Consider the following 22,270-nt stretch of genomic DNA (forward strand, 5'->3'; position numbering starts at 1 on the left):
AGAAGACAGCAACAGACGAGGGGGGAGATGGGTGGAGGAGGAGGGGAGGGAGGGGGAGTGCAAAGCTTCTCCTCCAGCTATACCACTGTGCCGCTCGGAGAGTTCCCGTTCTGTGCTGTCAAATTCTGAACAAGAGAGAGAGAGAGAGAGAAAACACAAAGGAGTGTTAGACACCGGGGACAATCAGACCGAAGAAATCTACTTTTAAGTGCAGGAAGATGAAAAGCTATTGTTGTCGAGGAGACGAGAGGAGACGAGAGGGGAGGAGAGGTGAAATGATCTCCAGCTGTTGAGTCACTTCTGTGGAAAGAGATCAACTCAGCTTCACCTAGACATGTTCTCCTCCTCATCACCCAATCAATCCACAGTGAACAATGACAGATGAATCAAGTTAGAGGCGTGCATTGAAGACGTACCGCCTTCCCGGGCCGTGCCCAGGTACAGATGAGCCCCTCTTGGCAGGCCGTGATGATGCAGTCGTCCATGAACACCAGGACCGTCAACCTCTCGTGTGCGATCTTCTTGCAGACCAGCGGCTCCAGCAGCGGCACCTCGTGCATGCGCGGGCACAGCGTGGTGCCCAGGACCTTGGCGGCGTCCAGCCGGTTGCTCCTTGGCGCCACGTTGATCTTGTCGTTGCTTTTGCTGATGTTGCCCAGACTGTGGTAGCGCTTGTGCTCCTTCTCCACCCCTCCGCTGGAACCGGACTTGTCCGACTTGCGCTCCTGCAGCGACAGCGTGGCGAACCGGCCGATGCTGAACGGGGTGCTGTTTCCTCCCACCGTGCTTCCTCCCCCTCCTCCCCCTCCTCCACCGCCCTCAGAGGCACCTGGGCCCTTGGAGGCGTTTGCCACAGCGGGGTGGGGCAGGGAGTTGGAGCGTGACAGGGAGCGAGGAAGTGGTAAGGGGAGCGTTGGGGGGTTGGCGGTGCCGGTGGTGGTGTTAGGTGGGTGATGGTGTCCCTCGACCCCTCCACTTCCTCCACCTCCTGAGGTGCTGTTGACCACCCCGCTGCCAGAGTTGGACAGTGAGGGCCCAAAAGTGTTAGTAAAGGCGCGGGACAGCGGCAGGCGTGGGTACAACACGTCATCCGTCAGGTCCCACAGACAGAACTGGGTGTCCTGTCCCACCGAACCAAACCGGTACGTGACCGATGCTGATCCGCCACCTTTAGAGCTGTGCCGAGAAAGACGCGACAACGTGCTGCTTGTTCGAACCCGGCCAAAGTGCATGGAGTTATTTGGCGCCCCCTGGTGGAGGTCCTCCTCGCTGCCACTAAGCTCCATAGGCTCCTCATCTTCCAGGGAAGTCGTGAAGGGGTCAAACGCCACCACGTTGACCCAAGACTTGTGGCCGTGGCCTCTCGCTACCACGCGGCTTTCTGCAAACGACCAGACAGTGACCAGGTCGTCCTCTCCTCCGGTGGCCAGATATTTCCCGTCGGGACTCCACGACACGCACAGCAGCCCGCCAAAGTAGCTCTTCATCACGCCCTGCAACTCCATCGAGTCAAAGTGGAAGACGCGCAGGCAGCCGTCCTGGCCCACGCACGCCACATGCACGCCGTCGGGGGAGAACGCAAACTCGTTGAGGCCTCCCTCGCCCACCGCCCATCGCAACAGCGGGTTGCGCGGCGTCTTGGTTTTGCAGGCGTAGACGGCGAAGCCTTCGCCCTGCCGCAGCAGAGAGTACTGTGGAGCCGTGGTCCCACACGGGTGGTCCACGTTGTAGAGGTAGAGGTGACCGCTGGCATGGGAGGCCAGGAACAGGTTCTCCGACTTGGGGAGCCATTTTAGACACGTCACCTTGGATTTGTCTATCAACCTCTGGAGAACAGGAAGGAGGTCGACGGAGGAAAGTTGGGACAGGAGCAAGAAAAGGAAGGAGAGAAGGACCAGGGAGAGATTTTGGAAAAGAAGAAGAAATGATAAGTGTTATTTATGCAAACACTCAGTAGACACCTCATAGCTTGGAAAATGTGGGATCAAAAGATGTTTTAATATAAACTACTGAGACAAGAAAATGCAGAAAAGAAGTCCGCAGAGATCAAAAAACAAACATAAGAGAGAGAACTGGGGGGAGGACGACGAAGAAGGAAAAACATTTAGAGAAGCAAATCCCAGCGAGGTGAACAGATTCTGGAGACACACAAACACTAAATCGACAGTGCATGCTGCAGTTAGAGTAGACAGAGCCTCCTAAATTTAATAGGGAGTCCCATTAAAGAGAAAGAGCCAGTTCAGACGACACTAAAACTACAAAGCAGGAACAACCTGACAGACAGAAGCCACTGTATAAATCTAAAACATCACAGCTTCCAAACTGGGGCACGAAAACAAGTATGAGGAATGACAAATGACTTGTGTCGTGTTGCAGCAGCATTATATCACGACACAGAGGAACACTAACAGGTAAATACCTCCTCGTTGAAGAGTTTACTGGTCTCCTTCTTGATGGGGTCCAGATACTGGACCTGTCCCGCTGAGAAGCCCACGATCAGAGCTACGCTCTCCGCCGTGGCCGAGTACTGGTTGAAGTCGTGGCACGTCGGCTGGGTCCCCTTATAGATCCTCTTGTCTATGGGTTTACTGAGGTCTACGGCCTGCAGACGACAGCGAGCAGAAACAGAACAATGATGCACAAGCAAAACATCAGCCAAGTCTCAGGGACATTCAGAGGTCTTTGAAGCGGCGCCGTGTGTCCCCGGGGGTTCCATGCGAAAATCTACCAAACAACTTTCTGCAGTGCTACATTTCTGGGTCATTTCTTTCTTTATGTTTTTTTTTTTAAATGTTAAACATCAGTTTGGTGGATTCTTTGTGGAGCCGCCGTGTGCGCTAACGTTCACCAGTCATTCACAGAGAAAATTCATCAAACAGAAAGACAAGAGACGCTGACGTTTCCCGGGGAATCACGAAAGGACCTGAAAGCATCGCGGCTGCAGGAGTGTTTCAAGGCCACAACCATGTTCACGTTATCGTTCTCTCCACTGACAGCTCGCTGAAAGGTCACACCTGCTCTCTGAGGGTTTGCTAAAGTCATTCTGGATCACGGTGTAGTCCTCGCTGTCAGGGTTCAGGTGGAGGGGAAAGAAAGTACCCTTCACACCAAAACCTGCGACGACTGACACTAAAGGCTTGTACATTTAAAGGTTAACTTTGAATATCTGAATGTCTTGTCCCGTCCTGACAACGTGAATTTATTTTTTGCAAAGAACAGTGACTCTGAGAAAACTGTTTCCCTCTGCACTGTTAGAATTAATGATAGTCCAAGTCAACCAGCATGGACAAAAGCATGAATCCACCTGATGTGAAATGCCAGAATATCTGCTGCTACAAAGACGTAGGCGTGCATTCTGACTGTCAATTCAAGGTCAGGCTGCAGCCGTTACTCTTTCCTTCTGGGACAATTTATTTGAGGGAAACTTCCTGTTGAAAGCAGGAAGTCACCAAGACGTCGATAGCCTGGGCCGGCTGCTCTGGTGGAGTGGAAGTTTTGTAGAAGCGGGATCGGCTTCATTCTGAGAGACGGACACTTAAAAGCATCTAAAACTGTTTCAAAGAAAGCCAGATGACATGCAGTGCAGGCTAGTGTGGTATTATCCAGTGTCTAGTTTGAAAACCGTCAAGTTGCTTCACAGAATCCTTCACTACTTGAAAACTTTATAGATTCATCATCATAAATGGATAAAATTGAAGGTGAGGCTTCTCGGTCATCCCGGTTCTGGTATATCCAAAAAAACTAAGCTGAAGCAAAGACTGGACTTGTAGAGGGTTTTCTAGAAGATGCAGCTTCTTCTGATCTAAAAAGCTGGTGGGTAGTAGTGGGTAGTTTTATCAGGAATATCTGTGGGTGGTGTCACGAACCTAACGTGCCTACAGTCTGATAACGACCAGATACTTAGAGGAGTCAGTTTTAATCCTGTTTTCTTTCCCGGTTAACACAGATTCTACTAAATGTCTTCAAGAAACCCTTCAGGTCCAGGTGACCTTTACCTCAGATAAGGTTCGGACACATTTTTAGAGATTTCTGCAAATTTCTGTGGCTTCCAATTGTTCTTGAGACGTTTCTACAACTTGACTGGAGTCCGACGGTTTTGAAAGATGCTAACAGTTCACACCTTTGGAAGCCTCCGTCATAAAACTGCAGCGAAGGTATTGATCAGAGCGAAGATGCAAAACCATTTGTAGAGCTTCGAGTTTCACAGGAGCGCAGACGCCTCAGTAATTGTGAAATGGAAGGAGCTTGAAACCGGCAGGACTCGTCCGTTCGTCCTGACGACATGACCAAGCAGAAAGGGCCTTGGTCAGGGAGACGACCCAACAGCCTCTCTAACGGGAAAGAAAAACAGGAAATATCCAAGTGTGGAAACCTGGAAAAGCTAAATTTAATTCTACAAAAGTGAAATGACTGAGAGATTTCAGTTTGAGGGTTTTAATAAATTTGCAAAACCTTATTTTTTCTTTGTTATGATGCGTTGTTCTGTGCAAACACTATGAAGTTTGCAAAGGGTGAAGGAGTCGTTTTCAGGTTCTCTTCTTGACTATTTGTTGCACACACACCTCCGTAGTGTGTGTGTCAGCAGGTAGCTTAAGTTCAGATTAATCATACCAGATGCATTGCTATTGATTATCTGTTGACATTTCAGTGGAGGACTTTTAATTATTTCACCGTGGCTGCAGGGGACATCACAGACCTCAACAACTGGGAACCCTTGATATATATATGTGGAGTATGATTTATGGCGCGTCACGCTGGCTGAATGCACAGTACCTCACGCTGTGTCTTTCTCCCGAATGTGTTTTACATTTCCTGCAGAAACAGATATAAATAAGGGCGTCTACACACATCTGTGCTCCTGGCACATCGGCTGAATTCATCGAACTTGCGGCGCAATTGGAAAAACTGTGAGTCTGAAGGTGACTGAGGCTTTTAAACTGGTTCACAGGCCACCATAGAGGAGGAGGAGGAGGAGGAGGAGGAGCTGCTTTTTCCATTTGTCCTGCAGTTCCTGCTAAATGGGTTATTAGCATTCCTCATTAAGAAGCAAGTGGTGCAGCTAACAGACAGTTTCAGCTCTCTAGGAGATGCAGATTCTCCTCCTTTCATCATGAAAGTGATTTAAAACACAAGATTAGACTCATGAGTAGTATTTTAGAATTAAAAACATTGGTAATAATAACAGTATTCTGTGTTAATCTGTGAGCTGCTTCTCAGTAATCTTTACTTTTTAAACCATCTGCAGATAAATAACAGTTCCTCCAAACAGATCATTAGCACAGAGTCACATTGAGACTGAGTGAGCAGGCTCCAGATCAGATGGTTTCCAGTACAGATGCAGTGAATGGAGGCTGCTTCCTGCCCTCCTGTAGCCTCCACTGACACCGAGCATCCGTCTGCATGATGCACCACTCACTGTCCATTAGCACCAGCTCCATTTTGCATTGCATAACAAATGAAAAATCTGGTGTGCATGCATGGGGAGGCTCTCTTTAAAAAATAAATAAAAGCATGGTCAGCAGAGATAAGGCATCACACTAGCAGGTTAGCATGCTAGGCTAAGTCTGAGCAACCAATCTGTCATTCTGGCCGAGAGCGCAGGGAGAAGCGCAGGCTCACCTTCTTGATGTTGGTGTACGTGTAGAAATACAGCTCCCTGCCGATGTTGAAGCACACCCGCTCCGACTCCTCGCTCGGGTCCTCGGGCTGCAGCTTGACCATGGAGACGCGCACCGGCGGCAGGAAGCCCGCCGGAGAGGAGTTGGCTGCGGCATTGGAGGAGGAAGAGGCGGCGGCGGCAGCGGCGGCGGCGGCAGCCCCGGGCCCCTGCAGCAGCCCGACCCCTCCGCCGGGTATCGGACCCGGTCCAGCCCCGGGGCCCAGCGTGGCTCCGGCGGACGGACCCCGCGGCAGCCCGCCCCGCTGCTGCGAGTCCGAGAGGGTGAGCAGCTTGTAGAAGCCCTCTCTGGTCCGGAACTGGGATTTAATCTCATTGATATCCTTCAGAGCGCCGCCATCTCCGGCCATTTTTAGTACAAACAAGCCGCACAGGAAACTGAGATTTTGACCTGGAAATAATAACGGCGCAATAAAAAGTCCTAGAATAGAAATGGGAGAGGAGACGAGGAGCCGCAGCCGAGCTCTGCGAGGCCGACCAGCACACCCGCTCTGCCCCAGCGCATTTTACACCCGAGCCGCTGCTACCCGACAGATAAACCCACAGAGACAGCCCCTCTGAGCCGGAGTAAGCAGCATCCTCGACCGGGTCTCTGCCTCCGATCAGTCACTGTGCGTAAAGTACGTGAGCTGTGCGTCGGCTGCTGCTGCTGGCCCGGCCTGGCACTGCGCACTCCCTCTGTGGTGGTCGGGGGGTAAGGAGAGGACATCCGGCCCCAGTCAGCTTGATTTACCCCCGATTTAACCCCCCAGTGACACCTAACAGGAACGCCTTAAATATATGGCACTACTTCACTCACAGCCCCACCTCTCCGCAAAAAAGAGAGAGAAAGTTTTTCTGGTTTAAATTTAAATTAAATCTAAAAACCTCAGGCATCTTTTTATAACATCAGATTAGTGCCACCAGAGAGGCTCCATTGGAATTGCAGAAATCTTAGTCATGCTCAGTCTGAGCTGCTAAATATTAACTGAAATCTGAAACTAGATGCAACAATAAAACAGTCTGTTTGCTGTAAGTTCTTGCACCTAAACTGGATTAATTTATGATTAAATGATTTGTCGTTGCATTCAACATGAGCAGATTTCTGCAGATCGGACTCATCCTGCACCGACGGTCTACTTAAAGTACTGAAGAACAAATGCTGCACCTCAACCAGCTAAGCCAGATGACTTAATTAACTGTGCTGTCACCTTTCATTAACCGCTTTGTCCCGTCCCCCCTCCAAGATCAATACAGTTCACCTCATCTTGTGTTCATTAACTTTATTACAGTGTAACAGCAGTAAAAGGTGTGCATCTCTGATCCAACACCGACATACAAGCTCAGGTCACCAAACACACAGCATGAGCAGCGCCGCGATGTGCTGCAGTCCTTTTCTTCCACAGCGTTCAGTCTCTGCAGGCAGCTGCTGATCGACATCACTGTGACAGAGGGGAGGAGACGCTCCTCGCCTTCCCTCTCTGTTCGTTTAGGGTTTTTTCTCAGCAGTCAGGATTGTTTTAAATCTCACAAACTAAAGTAACATAAATAAGAGTGGACTCCCTCAAGCTGAGGGACAAAGGCAGCAACACAACAATGCCATCACTTCCTCCTTCCTGTTTGAAATTAAAACACTGTGGCGCAGCCAAACCTACGCCAGCCAAACCTAATGATGACAGACCCAAATGTTTCTGTTCTCCTCCCTCGAAACGCTTTGAATCCTGGACGAGACATTCACACAGAATCAGAGTTGGGGAGTTCCCCCCGTGGTGCAGGGCGGTCAGGGCAGCATGACATAGTTCTCAGCAATTTCCAGGACGTACAGGTTGGACAGCCCCGACTGGTCCTCGGTCTGATGTGTTTCCAAGACCACCATCCTGCGGAGAGAAGGTCAGATGTCAGGCTTTGATATGCAGGAGTTTAAACCCTTAAAGCTTAAAGTCAGTGGAAGTTTTAATGAGCTGCAAATGTGTCGGCTTCAACTGTATGAATCTGACATGAATGGAAGCAGAGACAGCTTCATTAATAATGATAGTGAACAAACAGAAAACAGCAATTTGATAAGAGTGGACTCCTGTATCTTTATTAGAAGTTGAACCCCACTGAGTTTGGTCGTCCTCTGGTTTTACAACCTTTGCCACCTTTAGGTTTATGCTGTGAAATATTTCTCACAGATTAAGGCGCCAATCAGGGAGAACTGAAATATCACCAGGTGGAAATGTTAATATATATTTATTTAGACTTTGCGTTGGGTCCCTCTGCACCCTGAACCGGTCTTTAATCAGCAGAGGCTCGTCGTGTCTCGCCTGTCGTCTGTCTGCTTGCTGTTCTATTCTAACGTCTAGAAGTTAACCATGTTAAAAACCAGGTCGTAACATAAACAGTTCAGTCATCAAAAGCAAAAGTTAGCGTGCTGACACACCAAACTCTGAGTTTCAACATTACACATACTCAACATCAGCATGTTCGCACTCTCTCCTCCTTCTATTGAGAAAGAGTTTGAAACATCTGGTTCAAAATATTAGATCAGGTTCATGAGTGGAAATACGGGTAAAGACCTGCTGCTGCTGCTGCTGCTGCAGAGATTTCTGCAGAGTAAACTGAAATCTCTTTGGTGCTTCTGTGACTTTTCATTTATCATCAGGTGGGAATTAGAATTTTTGAGTTAACATGTATTCTGCTCAGCAAAAACAAACGTTAGCGTGCTGACATCCTAAACTATGAGTTAGAACATTAAACATACTCAACATCAACATTTTGCACTGTAAACTGGGACGATGCACGTCACCGATCTGCTACCGAGACTGTTGGACGTCTTCAGTAAAAACTCATTCAGAGTGATGTGTTTTATATTTCCCTGCAGTTTGCAACAACCAGGAGCTGATCTGATCTATGAGCTGCAACTAAAGACAGTTGGAGTTTCTTTTATATTTTGCATTAATGACAAGCCAAACTGTCTCTAGAACCCAGAGCCAGAAACCCCCAGAGCAAGCAGTAAGGCAACAGTGGCAGGAAAGAAAACTTGAGCCACAAGAGTGAGGTGGGACAGAAGAGAGGGGAGGACACGTAGCGGGGTTGATAACGTAGCAGTGAGTGAAGACGAGCTGCACCTGTCTGACTGCACCAGTCTGTAGATCTTCCTGTGGTCGGTGGTTTCCTCCAGCACCTCCGTGAAACCTCTTCCTCTCCTCTGCCAGCCGTGACGCCACACCGCCAGCAGCGTGTCCTCAAAATACACTGGACAGACGCAGAGAGTCAGCACGGAGCTCTTTGACCGTCTACACAATGTTTCACAGGGCGTGTCGCCGGTTAGTTTTCTCACCTATGGAATCGACCTCGTGAGAGAAGGTGGTCTCGTGGGGCAGGAGCCTGCTGCTCTTCAGCTCCCCGTCCAGACCCACGATCTGAACGCTCTCTGTGGAAGAGAGAGGCCTAGGGTTAGGACGCCAGCACTTATATCAGAGTGGATATAAAAAAGTACTGTTGAATATGGAGTTAAAGATTAATGATGCTTTCTTTACGTTACTTACTTTCCATGAGGATGAGCAGAGAGCTACTGTCCAGCTGGTTGACTTGGACTACATCTGGACACGGTTTCTCTGTAAGAACACACACACACACACACACATCAGCAACACAGCTTCCTTAAAGCTCTGATTCAGTTCTCATGGATGCACTCGTGCAGCATCAGCCTACCCAGGCCGGTGTTGGTGAACCAGGACGTGTTGGAGTTGAGGTTGATGTATTCTACTATGACCGGCAGGTTGGGGCTGGACCCCCGAGACACACCGATGCACACCATGGGGTACTCCTGCTGGGGCACCACCACCATCTCAAACACCCTCAGGGGGTTGGGCAGGGGGAAGTCGAAATGCTGCGAGCACGAAGGGGGAAAGAGTTCAGCTGTGGCGTTGCATCTCACAAGAATAGGTCAAAGAAAGGTGAAGTAGTTCATTCAAGGATATTTAATCGGTGTATATATAAAAAGCTTTGTGTCATTTCATGAGCTGCTGTCGGTCCAACAAAAATAAAAACTCAAAGACAAGTACGTCATCTGAACGTGTTTTAGTTGTATTTTCTTTGTCTAACTCCTTCTCACATTTTTAATTCACAACTGAGATATCAGTGTAAATTCAGTGGAAGAGAAAAGGCTGTGATTGTTATACAGTTACACATGAAACTACTCTGATAATACACTGGGATGGAATAAAACACTGGACATTATTACTAATTTATTCATCTCGTGAAGCATTTAAAGAAATGTTTAAAGTTATCTTTTACAGTTTGCAGTGACACCGACATGAAATAGTCACATCTTAGAAACCAACAGACTGAAAAACAGATGTTATGTTCATGTGTAGTTTCCTGCAGCAGGAGAAAAATGAATAAACCAGGTCCTTGTCATATAAAAACGTCTACGCTCAAACTATTTAAATTCAAATGACAGGTTTCTGGACTCCTTCTGTTACCAAAGTCACTGATTAATCTAAAAAAAAGCCTGCTCACACTCCTCAGGAGTGATTTACAGAAACACCAGATGTGTTTTACTTTGACGGACGTACCTTAATCAGCATGAACTTGTGCATGGGCTCGTACCACTGCAGCAGCACCACGCTGGACTCTAGAGCACAGCACAGGAACGCACCACCTGCCTGCATGTTATCAGCTGCAAGAGACGCCACAATCAGCACTGTGACAGCAAACAGCTAACGCACATTTAAAGGAAGCAGAGAGCCATAGCTACAGTACATCTGGACATTATTTATATCATGATATGTTTTGTTCTCACCAACGGAGCAGGTCTTGCAGCCTTTGGTGTCGGGGATTTTACTCGACACTGCACATTTTCTAAACACAGACCACAAAGTTTTTAATTGGCGTGAGTTAAAGTCTCATCAGAAAGTGACATACACAGAGTGCAGTGTTACCTAGGTAACAGTCTGTGAGTCGGCAAGGGGACCATCCTCTGATCCCTCCGGGCCTGGTCGTACAGCTCCTTCAGAGTATGTGAGTGGAGCTGTGAGGATTTACCTGAAAACACAGAATTATGATCCCAATTAAAAGGTCTGCCAAAAAAAAACAAAGTTTATTAACGCAGCGCCATGTGAACAAGGCAATGCAGCGTGGTTAACACGATATGAAAGAGCAAAAAACAAACAGACGCCAGTGCAAATTAATTGTGCTATAAGTTTTTAAAAGAGAACAAGATCGATAAAAGAAAAAGACAGGAGAATAAAAATTACAGATAAGCTCTAATGCGAAGCAACAGAAATAAATATATCGTAAAAACAAAGCTAATACAAAGACAACTGGGACTGTAGAGGCTCTTAAAGATTTTTCATCCAAATTACTTCACTGTAAAACATTTCAAGTCACTAAAACTGCCTTAAAAATGTGTGTAAATTAATTTACCCTAACCCTAACCATCATTTATTGTTTTAACTTGATTCTATGAGTTAAAACAACTTATTCTCTTACATTATCCATTGAAGAAAACTCATTTGATCTTTGTCAAATTAACTCACAAAGTCAACTCACATTTCTAACTAAATTCATATCAGCTGCCATTTTAAGCTGAGAACACTAATGTTTTAGTTTGTCATCTGACAGATTCATCTCACATCTTGCCAGAAATTTATTTATTTAGGGCGTTTAGAGAGGAGGACATTAAAATTTGATCAACCAAAAGCAACCACTTTGGAATTCATTCCTGGCAGAGAAACGGCTTCTAAAATCCACCCATCCATTACGCTCATGGTGCCAATAGTTTTAACGATAATGTGTTGTAATACCGTGGTGTAATCCTCTTTGTAGAGCCTTGCTTCAAAGGTATTGTCATTTTATAGTAATAATTCTGTCTAATTAAAAAACATGAAAATGGCAGCAGCCTCTATATTTCCCAGTATTCACACACTGTCTGGCCAAAAAAAAGTCTCCACCTGGATTTAACTAATCAAATAGGTAGGAGCCTCCTATTGGATAATTACTGCATGGGTGATTATCTTTCAGCTGGCAACAAGTTATTTACCCCCAACTGATGCAATGAGTAGCTTCTCATTTCTTAAACATGTCTTAAAATGTCTGTGCTTGCACATTAAGCTGCTCACTTGTGCCTCAAATTGCCCCCCGGGGAGTTATCTGAATCTGAATCTGAATCTGAATCTGAAACAACCATATCTAAAGACACATCCTGTGGTCGTGGTAAAGATGAAATCATCTGTCAGCAGGCAACGAGTGTGACCTGTGGACTACCTCTTTCAGAGCCTGGGTAGCTCAGTCGGTAGAGCATCAGACTTTTAATCTGAGGGTCTAGGGTTCAAGTCCCTATTCAGGCGATACGAGTTTTACATTTGAACTAGAGGAGAGGAGCTACCACTAGAATGTTGTGGATTATACTACTAAAACTGGGTTAAGAACTGTCCAACGCATTATTAAAAACTGGAAGGATAGTGGAGAACCATCGTCTTTGAGGAAGAATAATCCTGATTGAAGGTGATCGGTGATCACTTAAATGTTTGGTGAAATCAAATGGAAGAAAAACAACAGTAGAACTCAGGGCTATGTTTAATAGTGAAAGTAAGAACATTTCCACACGTACAATGCGAAGGGAACTCAAGGGATTGGGACTGAACAGCTGTGTAGCCTTAAGAAAACCACTAATCAGTGAGGCTAACTGGAAAAAAAGGCTTCAGTTTGCTAGGGAGCATAAAGATTGGACTCTGGAGCAATGGAAGAAGGCCATGTGGTCTGATGAGTCCAGATTTACCATGTTCCAGAATGATGGATAAAACGTCTTCAAGAAACCTCAACTGGTCTAGATTCAGTTATTTGAAATTAGTTTTAGATCTCTTTAGTCAGTAATTAACTCTTTAACATGTTCTTTAAACCACACACTGCAGTGAGACTTCATCAGAGTAGTTTACCTGATACAGACATGAGGACGTTTTTAATGGTGTAAACCCACGTACACTTCCCAGGATACAACTGTAGGACGAAGAGAGAAGACATCCATTCATTCTTCATTCATTCATTCTTACAGCCGTGCATGTTAAGCCCCTTTAGAGGAGCTATTTAATCAGATGTTTATGATTTAAATCAGATAAAGATCCTACCAGCTCCATGGTGGCCTCGGAGCCATTGAGGTTCAGGGTGTAGATGCCTTCCTCCGCCCCCAGGATCAGATGCTGGTCTGAGGGAGGGACAGGAGACACCGACCGGTCAGACACAAGTTCAACAAGATAAAAAAAAGGTAAGTTTACCTCGCGCGTCTTTTCTATGACACAACCTTTTGAGGCGGGGTTTTCCCAGGTGGTGGAACAGTTAATTTTGAGAGGACAGCCGTGGAAGATCTTTTTAAAGTAGACCTGCAGAGAAAGAGAGAGAGAGAGAGAGAGGAGAGGACGTTCAGTTATTATTCATGTTGTCCTATAAACGTTAGTTGCTTCATGGACAAATACTGGTTTAATGGTGAAGGTAAAAAAACAGTTTTATCTGTGTTTTAATTGTTGATCCGACCTCATAAACTTGAGATAATCTAATAAATACAGATTTCTGAGTTTAAATAAGCTGCCACTGATCAACATCAAACTCATCTAAGCTTCAGAGCGTGACGTGAAAGGAGGAGAAACTCACGGGAGGTTTCTTTATGACGGGGCTGGCACACTCAACGCGCTCCTGAGAATGAGAAAATAAAAATATGACGATGAGCGCAATGAAGAGGAAAGGCTTCAAAAGGAAACGAGAAGATGCTTTTCCTCCATGATCTTCAAGACGTATGAGTCTGTAGGTTTCCTGTCACAGCCCTTGATTCTATTTCTGTCTCTAGGGCGCGGACAGGCAAAGTAGAAATAGTACAAAAACAAAGGAAGGATGAATCTTTTTTTATTTTCTCACCTTTGACGGGGTTGGCCGTCTGCGTATGCCTTTAGGGGGGAGTTCAGGAGGAAGGAGGTCTACTGGGTTCTCGTGTACCTGGACATGTAAGGATGGAGGGTCTGGATCACAAACACAGAGTGAGAAAAACAGTGTTAGTTCAGTATGTTATAAAACACTCTGACAGTAAATCTACGGCTCCGTTGTGTTTCCCGGCTCACCCGAGTGTCGCGAGGCCCGCGGGTGGGGCGTAGGTCGGACATGCGTCCCGCTGGAGGTCCGCACGAGAAGGGGAGGGGTGGGCGCGTACAGAGAGCAGGGATGTCTCGTTCGGTCGTCTTCGCTCGCCATGCTTTCCTCTGAGCTGGTCCGAGCTTTGGGCTGTACACAGAAACACAGGCATGAGAGCTTGAAATGTTAAAAAAAACGACTCGGATCTGCTCAGCAGTTCTGTGTTAGCTTTACAATGAGTCTGCAAGAGTTTTAGCAACTTTGGGTTTACTGATGGCACTGATGCCTCACAGCAAGAAGGTTCTAGGTTCTAATCCATGTTCCGACTGGGGCCTTTCTGTGTGGAGTTTGCATGTTCTCCCTGTGTCTGCGTGGGTTCTCTCCAGGTACTCCAGCTTCCGCCCACCGTCCAAAGACATGCTGGTTAGGTTCATTGGTGATTCTAAATTGAGCCTGGCAAAGTGTTAGTCCTGTGATAGACTGAAGACCTGTCCAGGGTGTACCTCTGGGATAGGCTCCAGCCCCCCCATGACCCTCCAGAGGACACGCAGTTACAGAAAATGAATGAATGAATGAAACTATTAGGCTTCATTCTGCAGCAGACATAAGGAACTTTCTTCACCAATAAGAAGGTCAAGAAGAGTCCTGTATGGGACGGCCTGAGCCAGAGGACACTGAGACACACTAAATCCAAGATGCTGCAACAATTTATCCCTCAAGCTTTAAGGATGCCATCACCAAATGAGTCAAAACTTTACTTTTAATGCTTAAAACGTTTGCACAGACCTGTACATCTGTCAGCCCAGCAAGAGACCTTCTATCCTCAACTGTTTGCAATAGTTTTAATAGTCAAATGTAATTTCTAAATAATAATAATAATAATAATAATAATAATAATTGCTTGTAGATTTCAGTCAGTAAACATCACAGCCATGTCATCTATCTGTTTCCTGTCCCAGACAATATTCACCTTTGGAGGAAGTGGAGGTGGCGTCTCGTCACTGGGCATTATGAGACTGTAGAGAGAGAGAGAGACAGAGAGAGAGGAGTGTTGGTTCAGTCTGGTGTGTTTACCGTGGGAACACACATTTATACAGCTGTGAGTTTATTCATCTTACCAGGTGCCTTGGATCGTCGGGCTGACAACAGACAGAGAGAGAGAAAGAGAGAGAGAGTGTTGGTTCAGTCTGGTGTGTTTATGATGGGAACACATTAAAACAGATGTGAGTTTATCTATCTTACCAGTTGGCTTGCATCGTTGGGCTGATAACAGACAGAGAGAGAGAGATGGAGTCAGAACAATTCAATAAAAAAATACAACAATCAACTGAATAACTAGAGAAAATGATGAATGAATGTCTGCTGGAGGAAGAACTCAAGCACGCCGGCGTGTCAGACACTGAGCTCCATCCTGTTTTTAGGATGAACGCTGCAGGACTTTCTTGGATTTGGTGAAAGCGTGTGTTTGTTTCCTTACACGTCCACATCGTCGTAGTCGTCTGAGTCTGTGTCCTGGTCCCTGAGAGACAAACGAGGTTAAAACAGCTTTAACATTTTAATCAGATACTGGTGTTTAACGCGGCTCGGAGAGTCTGGGACCGGTCGTACCTCTCTGGACTCTTGGAGCTGCCTGTTGATCCCACCGACGGCCTTAACTGTGAGGAACAAAATGAAACAAGAGCAGAGACTGAGCAGAGCAGTGGAAATGTCTGCACAATGCACGTGTCTCCTGTGTGTACTGTATGTTACTACACCGATCAGGCATAACATTATGACCACTTTGTAGGTCTCCCTTGTGGTGACTCATCAGAGAATGGACATGGACCTTCTGAGGGTGTCCTGTGGTGTCTGGAAACAGGATGGTGTTACTGGGGGGGGGGGGGGGGGGGGGGGGGTCTTTGAGGGGAGGGGCCTCTGTGGATCATCCCACAGATACTTGATCAGTTTGGGATCTAGTGAATTTGGAGGCCAGGTCAACACCTTGTGCTGTTCTTCATGTTTATTTTTTTTTTAGTTGTTCCTAAAGTGTTTTTGTGTGTGTGTCTGTGTCAGGCTGCATCCTGCTGGGGATGGCGGTGTCATTGCTATGGGGTGGGGGTGCCTGGTCTGGTCTAGGTGGGTGCTACATGTCTAAGTAACATCCACACCAATGAATGCCAGGTCCAGAAGTTTCCAAGCAGAACACTGAACTGTCACAAGATGGTTTAAATGTTATTTACTTCTCCTGTCAGTGGTTATAATGTTGTGGCTGATCGGTGTATATATACACGATGCTGTTACCGTTATGCTTGGTGACCCTGTCTTTGACGGCCTCTGAGTGTAGATCTGTTCCACTGAGAGGACACACAGGAAAAAGATTGACTTAAATAAAATAATAAATGTGATTTATTTCAACAACAACAAAGCTGAAACGTACAGAGTGGGTCAGGATGAGTGCAGTTTATTACGTTTGCTTACATTTTTGGAGGTTTTGCTGCTATAAGTAACTAAACTATAGCGTTAAAATTGTTCTTGGCAGAATATTTGACAAATTAAAGTCGTAATAATAAAAACCAATCGTTTTCTTACAGCTGATGTCAGAGTTAGTCCTCTCTGCTCGGTTGTGTTTGTTTATGGACTGAATCCTCCTCAAAGATCCTGGAGGCGTCTTCTTAAAACAACAAGAATCATACTTTGGTTAACACATCCAGACGGTTTAAAGATCTTAGTACCTGACCTGAAACGAACACGGAAGGTTAAATCCGACAGATTTCTTTATATGTGTGAGAGTCTGACCTCCATCTCCTCGTCCTCCGACACCTGGCAGGCCCTCAGTTTCTCAGGGTGGTGGTACTTCTCCAGCAGGTCCAGGGTCAGCTCCTGGTTCAGACACTGCTGCGTCAGAAAGATGTGCTGCAGAGAGAGGGGAGGGAAAAAAAGAGAGAGATGATGAATAAGATCGGTTAAGACCAAGAGAAGAGAAGAGAAGAGAAGCTCCCAGGAGGACAAGAACTGAAGCTGACCACCTGGTGGCAGCAGAAAAGAAGCTGTGGGTATGACTTTGAAATGGGTTTTTAGGTTAGCAAACAGTTACTCAAACACAGAGCAGTAACGCAACAACATTATGACTTCTTCAGATTTGTATCTACGGGTTGGAGCAGCACAGATCATTTAAAGAGGCTTTAAAGACAGAGGTCGGCCTATCAGGGGTCAGAGAATGAAGCCACGACTGCAACGAGAGTGAAGCAAAGCGGGAAAGTTGCGGCTAAAACAATAATCTGAAACCCTGAAGCCGACAACAGCTCTATGTTCAGGCTTCATCCCTTAAAGAGAGCGTGTTACTTTAAAATGATAGACTACAACCCCTTTAGAGACTTTGCTCATTTGTACAAATCAGCGTTTCTCATCTTTCGTTTTCAAAATGATGCGAGAACACGTCGCAATGGCCTGCGATTGACAGTTTCCCCGCTCTGCTGACACCTCGTCTTCTTTTAGTCCCTTCTCTTTGCCCCGGCCTTCTCTAGAATCCCCTGATTAGTCAGTCTGAGGCAGAAATGACACCGTTTGAGCCCCGAACACAAGACATGTGAGTGAGCGGTACTGACTGAGAGCATCTTGGCGGCGCTGGGTCTCTTCTTGGGGTTCCTCACCAGCATGGCCTTCACGAAGTTATAAAAGGTGGACGACCTGCGGAGGAAAATGCGTTCATTCAGAGACGACAACACATAAAATCTACAGAAATACACACATGCAATAAAAGAATTGACCTTTTCAGGTGGTGTTATTTTAGCTAAAGGTTTATTTAACGTGTGAATCTCCCACTGTCTTACACCTGATCACAATCAGCTGATTAAATATAGCGTCTTTGACCGTTACCATTTAGACTTGTCCTTCAGCTTTGGAGGCTGGTATCCGCTCTTGGACATGAGAAACAGGACTCTACAGGAAAAAACACAGAAAAACGCAGTCAGTGAGAACCTGAACGTCACAGACGCAGGCCGGACCGGGGTGCTGCCTGTTTTGTTGAAGCTATCGTGTTTGTTTGTGTGTGTGTGTGCGAGGGGGCGAGTGTGTGCATGAATCTGGACGCGAGTGGGCGGTGGAAACACTTGATATTTTTATGAATGTCAGCGCGCTCGGGCGGGAATGTGAGCACATGCTGCATGGTAAAGTGTCCGCGTGAAGTCTGATGCAATGAGGGGAAACATTTGAGGTGAGCTTCGCTGTGTGTCATCGACATGCACTGGTTTTGATTTGCTGGTTTTTTAGAACGTGCTGCAGTGCAGGTTTATTATGTGTGACTGTGAGATCAGAGCAAGAGAAATAGGTATTTAATGTGTATTTAACATTTTTCTATCACACAATCAAAGTTCAAATGCCTCAAACACAGTTAAACCAACAGCAGCTGTATGACGCCTGCATCTGAACTGCATGGATCGGTTGAGGAGCAGAGGTTAATAAAAATAAAGATCTCGACTTTGTCTTCGTCACAAATTAGGCCCATTGTGCAGGGGAAGCCAAAAAGGAAAGTCTAAGTTGAGAGAGTCGCGGCAGCAGACGCTTTTAGCTTCCAACCTACTTTTCACCAACCGTCACGAGGAGGAGGTTCCTGCTTATTAACAGGTTTAGTTCAGTTTTCTGAAGAATTAAATCCCTTAAAAATACTTTATTATCCACCAACGGGGTCAGAAATCCCACAAAACTATCTTCCTGACAACAGGTAGGCATATATTTTTAATATAAATCATTTGAAACGTCTACAACGGAGGTGATTGAGTTTTACGCTGAAATTTAATTGAACCAAAGAGATGTACGTGGCTGTAATATTGTCAAATAAATACAGTTTATTTCACATCTGCTGCAGAAGAATAAATTATATACCTGTGGCTGGTTTAAAGTGTTTTTAATTTTTACATTTTATAATAAACTCAGTCAGAACTAGCACAGTCCTCTCCTGCTCCGACCTGGGCCTCAGACCAGGGGTTAATATAGAAACCTGCTTCCTGTGTGTGTGTGTGTGTGTGTGTGTGTGTGTGTGTGTGTGCGCGCAAAGAAACACGTCAAGCAACGACATTTTGTTACGATGCAACACCTTCGTGATCAGTGACCTTAATTTAATGGTCACAACAGGAAACATCCTGGCTGTGGTGAAATAAATAAACACAGAGGCTGAGAGTTGTCTCAGCGTGGACGAGCGGCGGTGGACAGATGAGTGAGTCTGATGGTGGTGATGATGATGATGCCGTGTGTCTTTACCGCAGCGGGTGGACGTCAAACAGTGGCGGCTGCAGCTCCGCCAGCTCTATGGCTGTGATGCCCACGGACCAGATGTCGCACAGTTCGTTGTAGCCGCCTTTTATTTCCACCGCTGCCACCTCCGGGGCCATCCTGAGGGCGGGAGGGGAACAGCAGAATGTTGAAGTTTAAAAGTCACCAATGCACAACAAGAGAAGATGATCTAAATGTTTGACTCTAGTGTTCAAAGGAAAAACGATAAAAGATCTGGTATTTATACACAGCACCCTTGTCTTTGTATATTTCCGTATATACAACGAAATTCAGGAGAACGACCAGAAACCAGGCTCAGTGAATGTATGAAACATAAATAGGTGCACAAATTACACTTAATCATCCACCACCCCACATGTATTTAAAACAAGCATTAGTAATATTGTGTAGGTCTCTAAAACAGTGGTGACTCATCAGAGAATGGACATGGGCCTTCTGAGGGGGGTCCTGTGGTGTCTGGAAACACAATGTTGTTAGTGTGTGTGTGTGTGGGGGGGGGGCTTTGAGGGGAGGGTCCTCTGTGGATCATCCCACAGATACTTGATCAGTTTGGGATCTAGTGAATTTAGAGGCCAGGTCAACACCTTGTGCTGTTCTTCATGTTTTTTGTTTTTTTTTAGTTGTTCCTAAAGTGTTTTTGTGTGTGTGTCTGTGTCAGGCTGCATCCTGCTGGGGATGGCTGCTGCCATCAAGGAGTGTCATTGCTATGGGGTGGGGTTGCCTGGTCTGGTCTAGGTGGGTGCTACATGTCTAAGTAACATCCACGCCAATGACTGCCAGGTCCAAAAGTTTCCCAGCAGAACATTGAACTGTCACAAGATGGTTTAACCCTTTATAGGACACTCATTGAAATACTTGGAAGTTCAGTTATTGTAGAGCATAAGAAGACTTTTTTACTTTTGTGGAATTAAAAAAAAAAGATTTTCTTGTAGAAAATCAATGTCAGTGAAGTTCCCATATATGGTTCCTTTGTCCTTAAGTGGTAAACAAATGTTAACGTGTATTTAGAACATAAGTGCTGATTCAAGCACATTATCAACATCAGGAAACTTCTTCTTCGTGGTTCCTAATAAAGCAGTTACGCTCAGCGCTCATGCAGAGGTGGACCATGCAGACCACATTTGACCCCGATTTGATCTGAGAATGTTGCCTTGATCTTCTCTGATTGGCTGGATGAAAACCACATGCTTCTATGCCTCACTGAGAGGCACAGCGACACGATGTAAAATGTGTGCTGAAGTTACGATATGGTAGCCTATAAAGTGTTAAATGTTATTTACTTCTCCGGTCAGTCGTCATAATGTTTCGGCCGATTGGTGTATATTTATGTCTTATTACATTTGCAGTACGTTTAGGGCACCGCCAAAGTAAAACCGCTAACCCTCTGGTTTGTGGAAAACGACGTAACTACTGGGCCACAGACGCCCGAGACTTATCATCTTACTGGTTGAGTTAAAAAGGACTAGAAAATGAAACAGCAGCGTATTACAGGAGGTACAGCGCTGCCACATGCAGTCATATTGTCTGAATGATCATCTTACCAGTATGGCGTCCCAATGAAGGACATCCTCCGGGCCAGAGTGGCTGTGATCTGAGCTGAGATCCCAAAATCAGCTGCACCACACAGGAAATCAAAGTATAAAAATACAAGACTCAGTCAACACCTGTCACACTCATTTCCTTCTCCTGTTGGTGTGCAAAAATAACTTGAGGCAAAAGCAAGACTTTAAAAACAGTTCTCTTTATATATATATTTGGTGCAAACTGCTGCAAAACTAAAAGCCTTAAAATGTCAAATATTTATTTAATAATCCCATAATTCAGGATTCAGTTGTTCAGTCGCAGTCTGACGAGACGGCAGTGATCTTGTTATCTGAGCCGTCGCCTCATGACTCATGTTTACCACACACCGGTACAGTGCAGAGAGCAGACAGTGCAAACATCCACCTACCCAACTTGACCTCGCCCTGATCATTGAGGAGGATGTTGGCACCCTGGAAGGAAAAGAGGGCGAGATAAAACAACAGAACGTCTTATTATATAGTGTAAGCTTCTTGTTTACCCACTGACTGATCTTTAACTGAACCCACACAGGTCGGAAAGCAATCTGCTCACTCTAAGAGTCCGACTAAAGTTAATTCTCTAGGGATTTCTCTTACTTCCAGTTCATTTTTACAGCATGCTTTGATTTTAAATATGATTTTCAGAGTTGCATAGCGTTCAGCGACTTGCTGGATAATAGAACAAAATAACACAGAAACTATATTTTGCTGTTTTTCTTCAAGAACACATCGAGCCCAGATCTGCAGCGTTTGCCATGCTCTCGTTCACATCTGATTCTCTGCTGCACTGACCCAGTTTTTCCAACAGCAATCTGAACGTTTCATCTGCCAAAGTCTAATGTGCTTCACCACAAATAAACGCAAGAGACGAGTCCCTCAGCACGGTCTCACATGCTCACCTTAATGTCTCTGTGAATCTTCTTCTGTGCGTGCAGGTAGTCCAGGCCCTGCACACAAACAAACAAACAAACACATGCATGTAGTGAACTCCACTCAGTAAAAGCTTATTAAATGTTAAAATCATTAGTCTGTGATTACCTGTAGCATCTCCCTGCAGATGTAGGCGATCTGTGGCTCAGACAGAGGACCGGTCACTGTGGAGCACAGCTCAGTTGTTTAGTATAAAATATCAATAAGAAGCAAACAGAAAAGACTGAACAGCACAAAAACAGAAGTGGAACAGGACTGAAGGCAAATCAGGCGACTGACAATCATGAAAACAGTCCCAGAGCTTTATAATGTTTGATGTTGGGTAAAGCTGCTTTGAATATTGATTTGCTTATCACAGCTAAGGGCTGCAGCGTTTTACAACTGGTGAGGCCACAAATTCAGTTTTCAAACTGTGTATAACGGGCAGACGTAGCTGCTGCGCCTGGAATATAAAACCAGAATTCTCGGGATAATTGCACAAACAGAACGTCATTGGGTTCTGATATCGAGTTAATGCAACAAGTGTGTGTTTAATTTTCGCACTGTCGGTTCTGGAAGAAGCAGAGAAGAGGGAGGAGAGATTCTACAAAGAGACCTCGAAGGGATCCAGTTTTCACAGTAAGAAAATGTTTGTTACGTTTTCCACTGGTTTCCAACTTTACTGCAGCTAATATGCAGTTTAATCTTTAAATACATCGTGCAGGATGACTCGCAGAGAATGTTTTTACTCAGAGAAGCTGAGACGATTATG

General features: G+C 45.7%; 2 protein-coding genes across 4 annotated transcripts in view; both read right to left on the bottom strand.

Annotated features, from left to right (window-relative positions):
• Positions 1 to 54: 54 nt before the first annotated feature.
• LOC311498117 (WD repeat-containing protein 20) lies at positions 55 to 6,042 on the bottom strand. The gene is made up of 4 exons (XM_084558560.1): positions 5,620 to 6,042; positions 2,420 to 2,602; positions 417 to 1,826; positions 55 to 125 (listed from the first exon to the last, which is right to left on the bottom strand). The coding sequence occupies exons 1-4, from the start codon at positions 6,025 to 6,027 to the stop codon at positions 78 to 80; spliced, it is 2,049 nt and encodes a 682-aa protein (XP_084414686.1). The 5' UTR covers positions 6,028 to 6,042; the 3' UTR covers positions 55 to 77.
• Positions 6,043 to 6,932: 890 nt separating this feature from the next.
• The window catches only part of map4k1 (mitogen-activated protein kinase kinase kinase kinase 1), a 33,515-nt gene continuing 18,177 nt past the window's right edge, over positions 6,933 to 22,270 (bottom strand). For 2 of the 3 annotated variants that reach the window (XM_084558749.1, XM_084558751.1), the window contains exons 5-33: positions 21,628 to 21,683; positions 21,489 to 21,536; positions 20,979 to 21,021; positions 20,569 to 20,641; positions 18,995 to 19,126; positions 17,615 to 17,677; positions 17,344 to 17,425; positions 16,535 to 16,651; positions 16,328 to 16,409; positions 16,040 to 16,092; positions 15,368 to 15,414; positions 15,237 to 15,278; positions 15,002 to 15,022; positions 14,878 to 14,898; positions 14,730 to 14,775; positions 13,750 to 13,909; positions 13,550 to 13,650; positions 13,289 to 13,330; positions 12,942 to 13,020; positions 12,769 to 12,845; positions 12,580 to 12,640; positions 10,585 to 10,687; positions 10,446 to 10,504; positions 10,219 to 10,322; positions 9,353 to 9,530; positions 9,187 to 9,255; positions 8,979 to 9,071; positions 8,767 to 8,893; positions 6,933 to 7,533 (exon numbers count right to left, since the gene is read on the bottom strand). In XM_084558749.1, the coding sequence (XP_084414875.1) occupies positions 7,437 to 7,533; positions 8,767 to 8,893; positions 8,979 to 9,071; positions 9,187 to 9,255; positions 9,353 to 9,530; positions 10,219 to 10,322; positions 10,446 to 10,504; positions 10,585 to 10,687; positions 12,580 to 12,640; positions 12,769 to 12,845; positions 12,942 to 13,020; positions 13,289 to 13,330; positions 13,550 to 13,650; positions 13,750 to 13,909; positions 14,730 to 14,775; positions 14,878 to 14,898; positions 15,002 to 15,022; positions 15,237 to 15,278; positions 15,368 to 15,414; positions 16,040 to 16,092; positions 16,328 to 16,409; positions 16,535 to 16,651; positions 17,344 to 17,425; positions 17,615 to 17,677; positions 18,995 to 19,126; positions 20,569 to 20,641; positions 20,979 to 21,021; positions 21,489 to 21,536; positions 21,628 to 21,683 (2,276 nt within the window). In that variant the 3' untranslated portion in view covers positions 6,933 to 7,436. The remainder of the gene's footprint in view (positions 7,534 to 8,766; positions 8,894 to 8,978; positions 9,072 to 9,186; positions 9,256 to 9,352; positions 9,531 to 10,218; positions 10,323 to 10,445; positions 10,505 to 10,584; positions 10,688 to 12,579; positions 12,641 to 12,768; positions 12,846 to 12,941; positions 13,021 to 13,288; positions 13,331 to 13,549; positions 13,651 to 13,749; positions 13,910 to 14,729; positions 14,776 to 14,877; positions 14,899 to 15,001; positions 15,023 to 15,236; positions 15,279 to 15,367; positions 15,415 to 16,039; positions 16,093 to 16,327; positions 16,410 to 16,534; positions 16,652 to 17,343; positions 17,426 to 17,614; positions 17,678 to 18,994; positions 19,127 to 20,568; positions 20,642 to 20,978; positions 21,022 to 21,488; positions 21,537 to 21,627; positions 21,684 to 22,270) is intronic. The other variant, XM_084558750.1, reaches the window with a different exon arrangement.

This window comes from Chelon labrosus (genome assembly GCF_963514085.1).
Source record: "Chelon labrosus genome assembly, chromosome: 13".
NCBI lineage: Eukaryota > Metazoa > Chordata > Actinopteri > Mugiliformes > Mugilidae > Chelon > Chelon labrosus.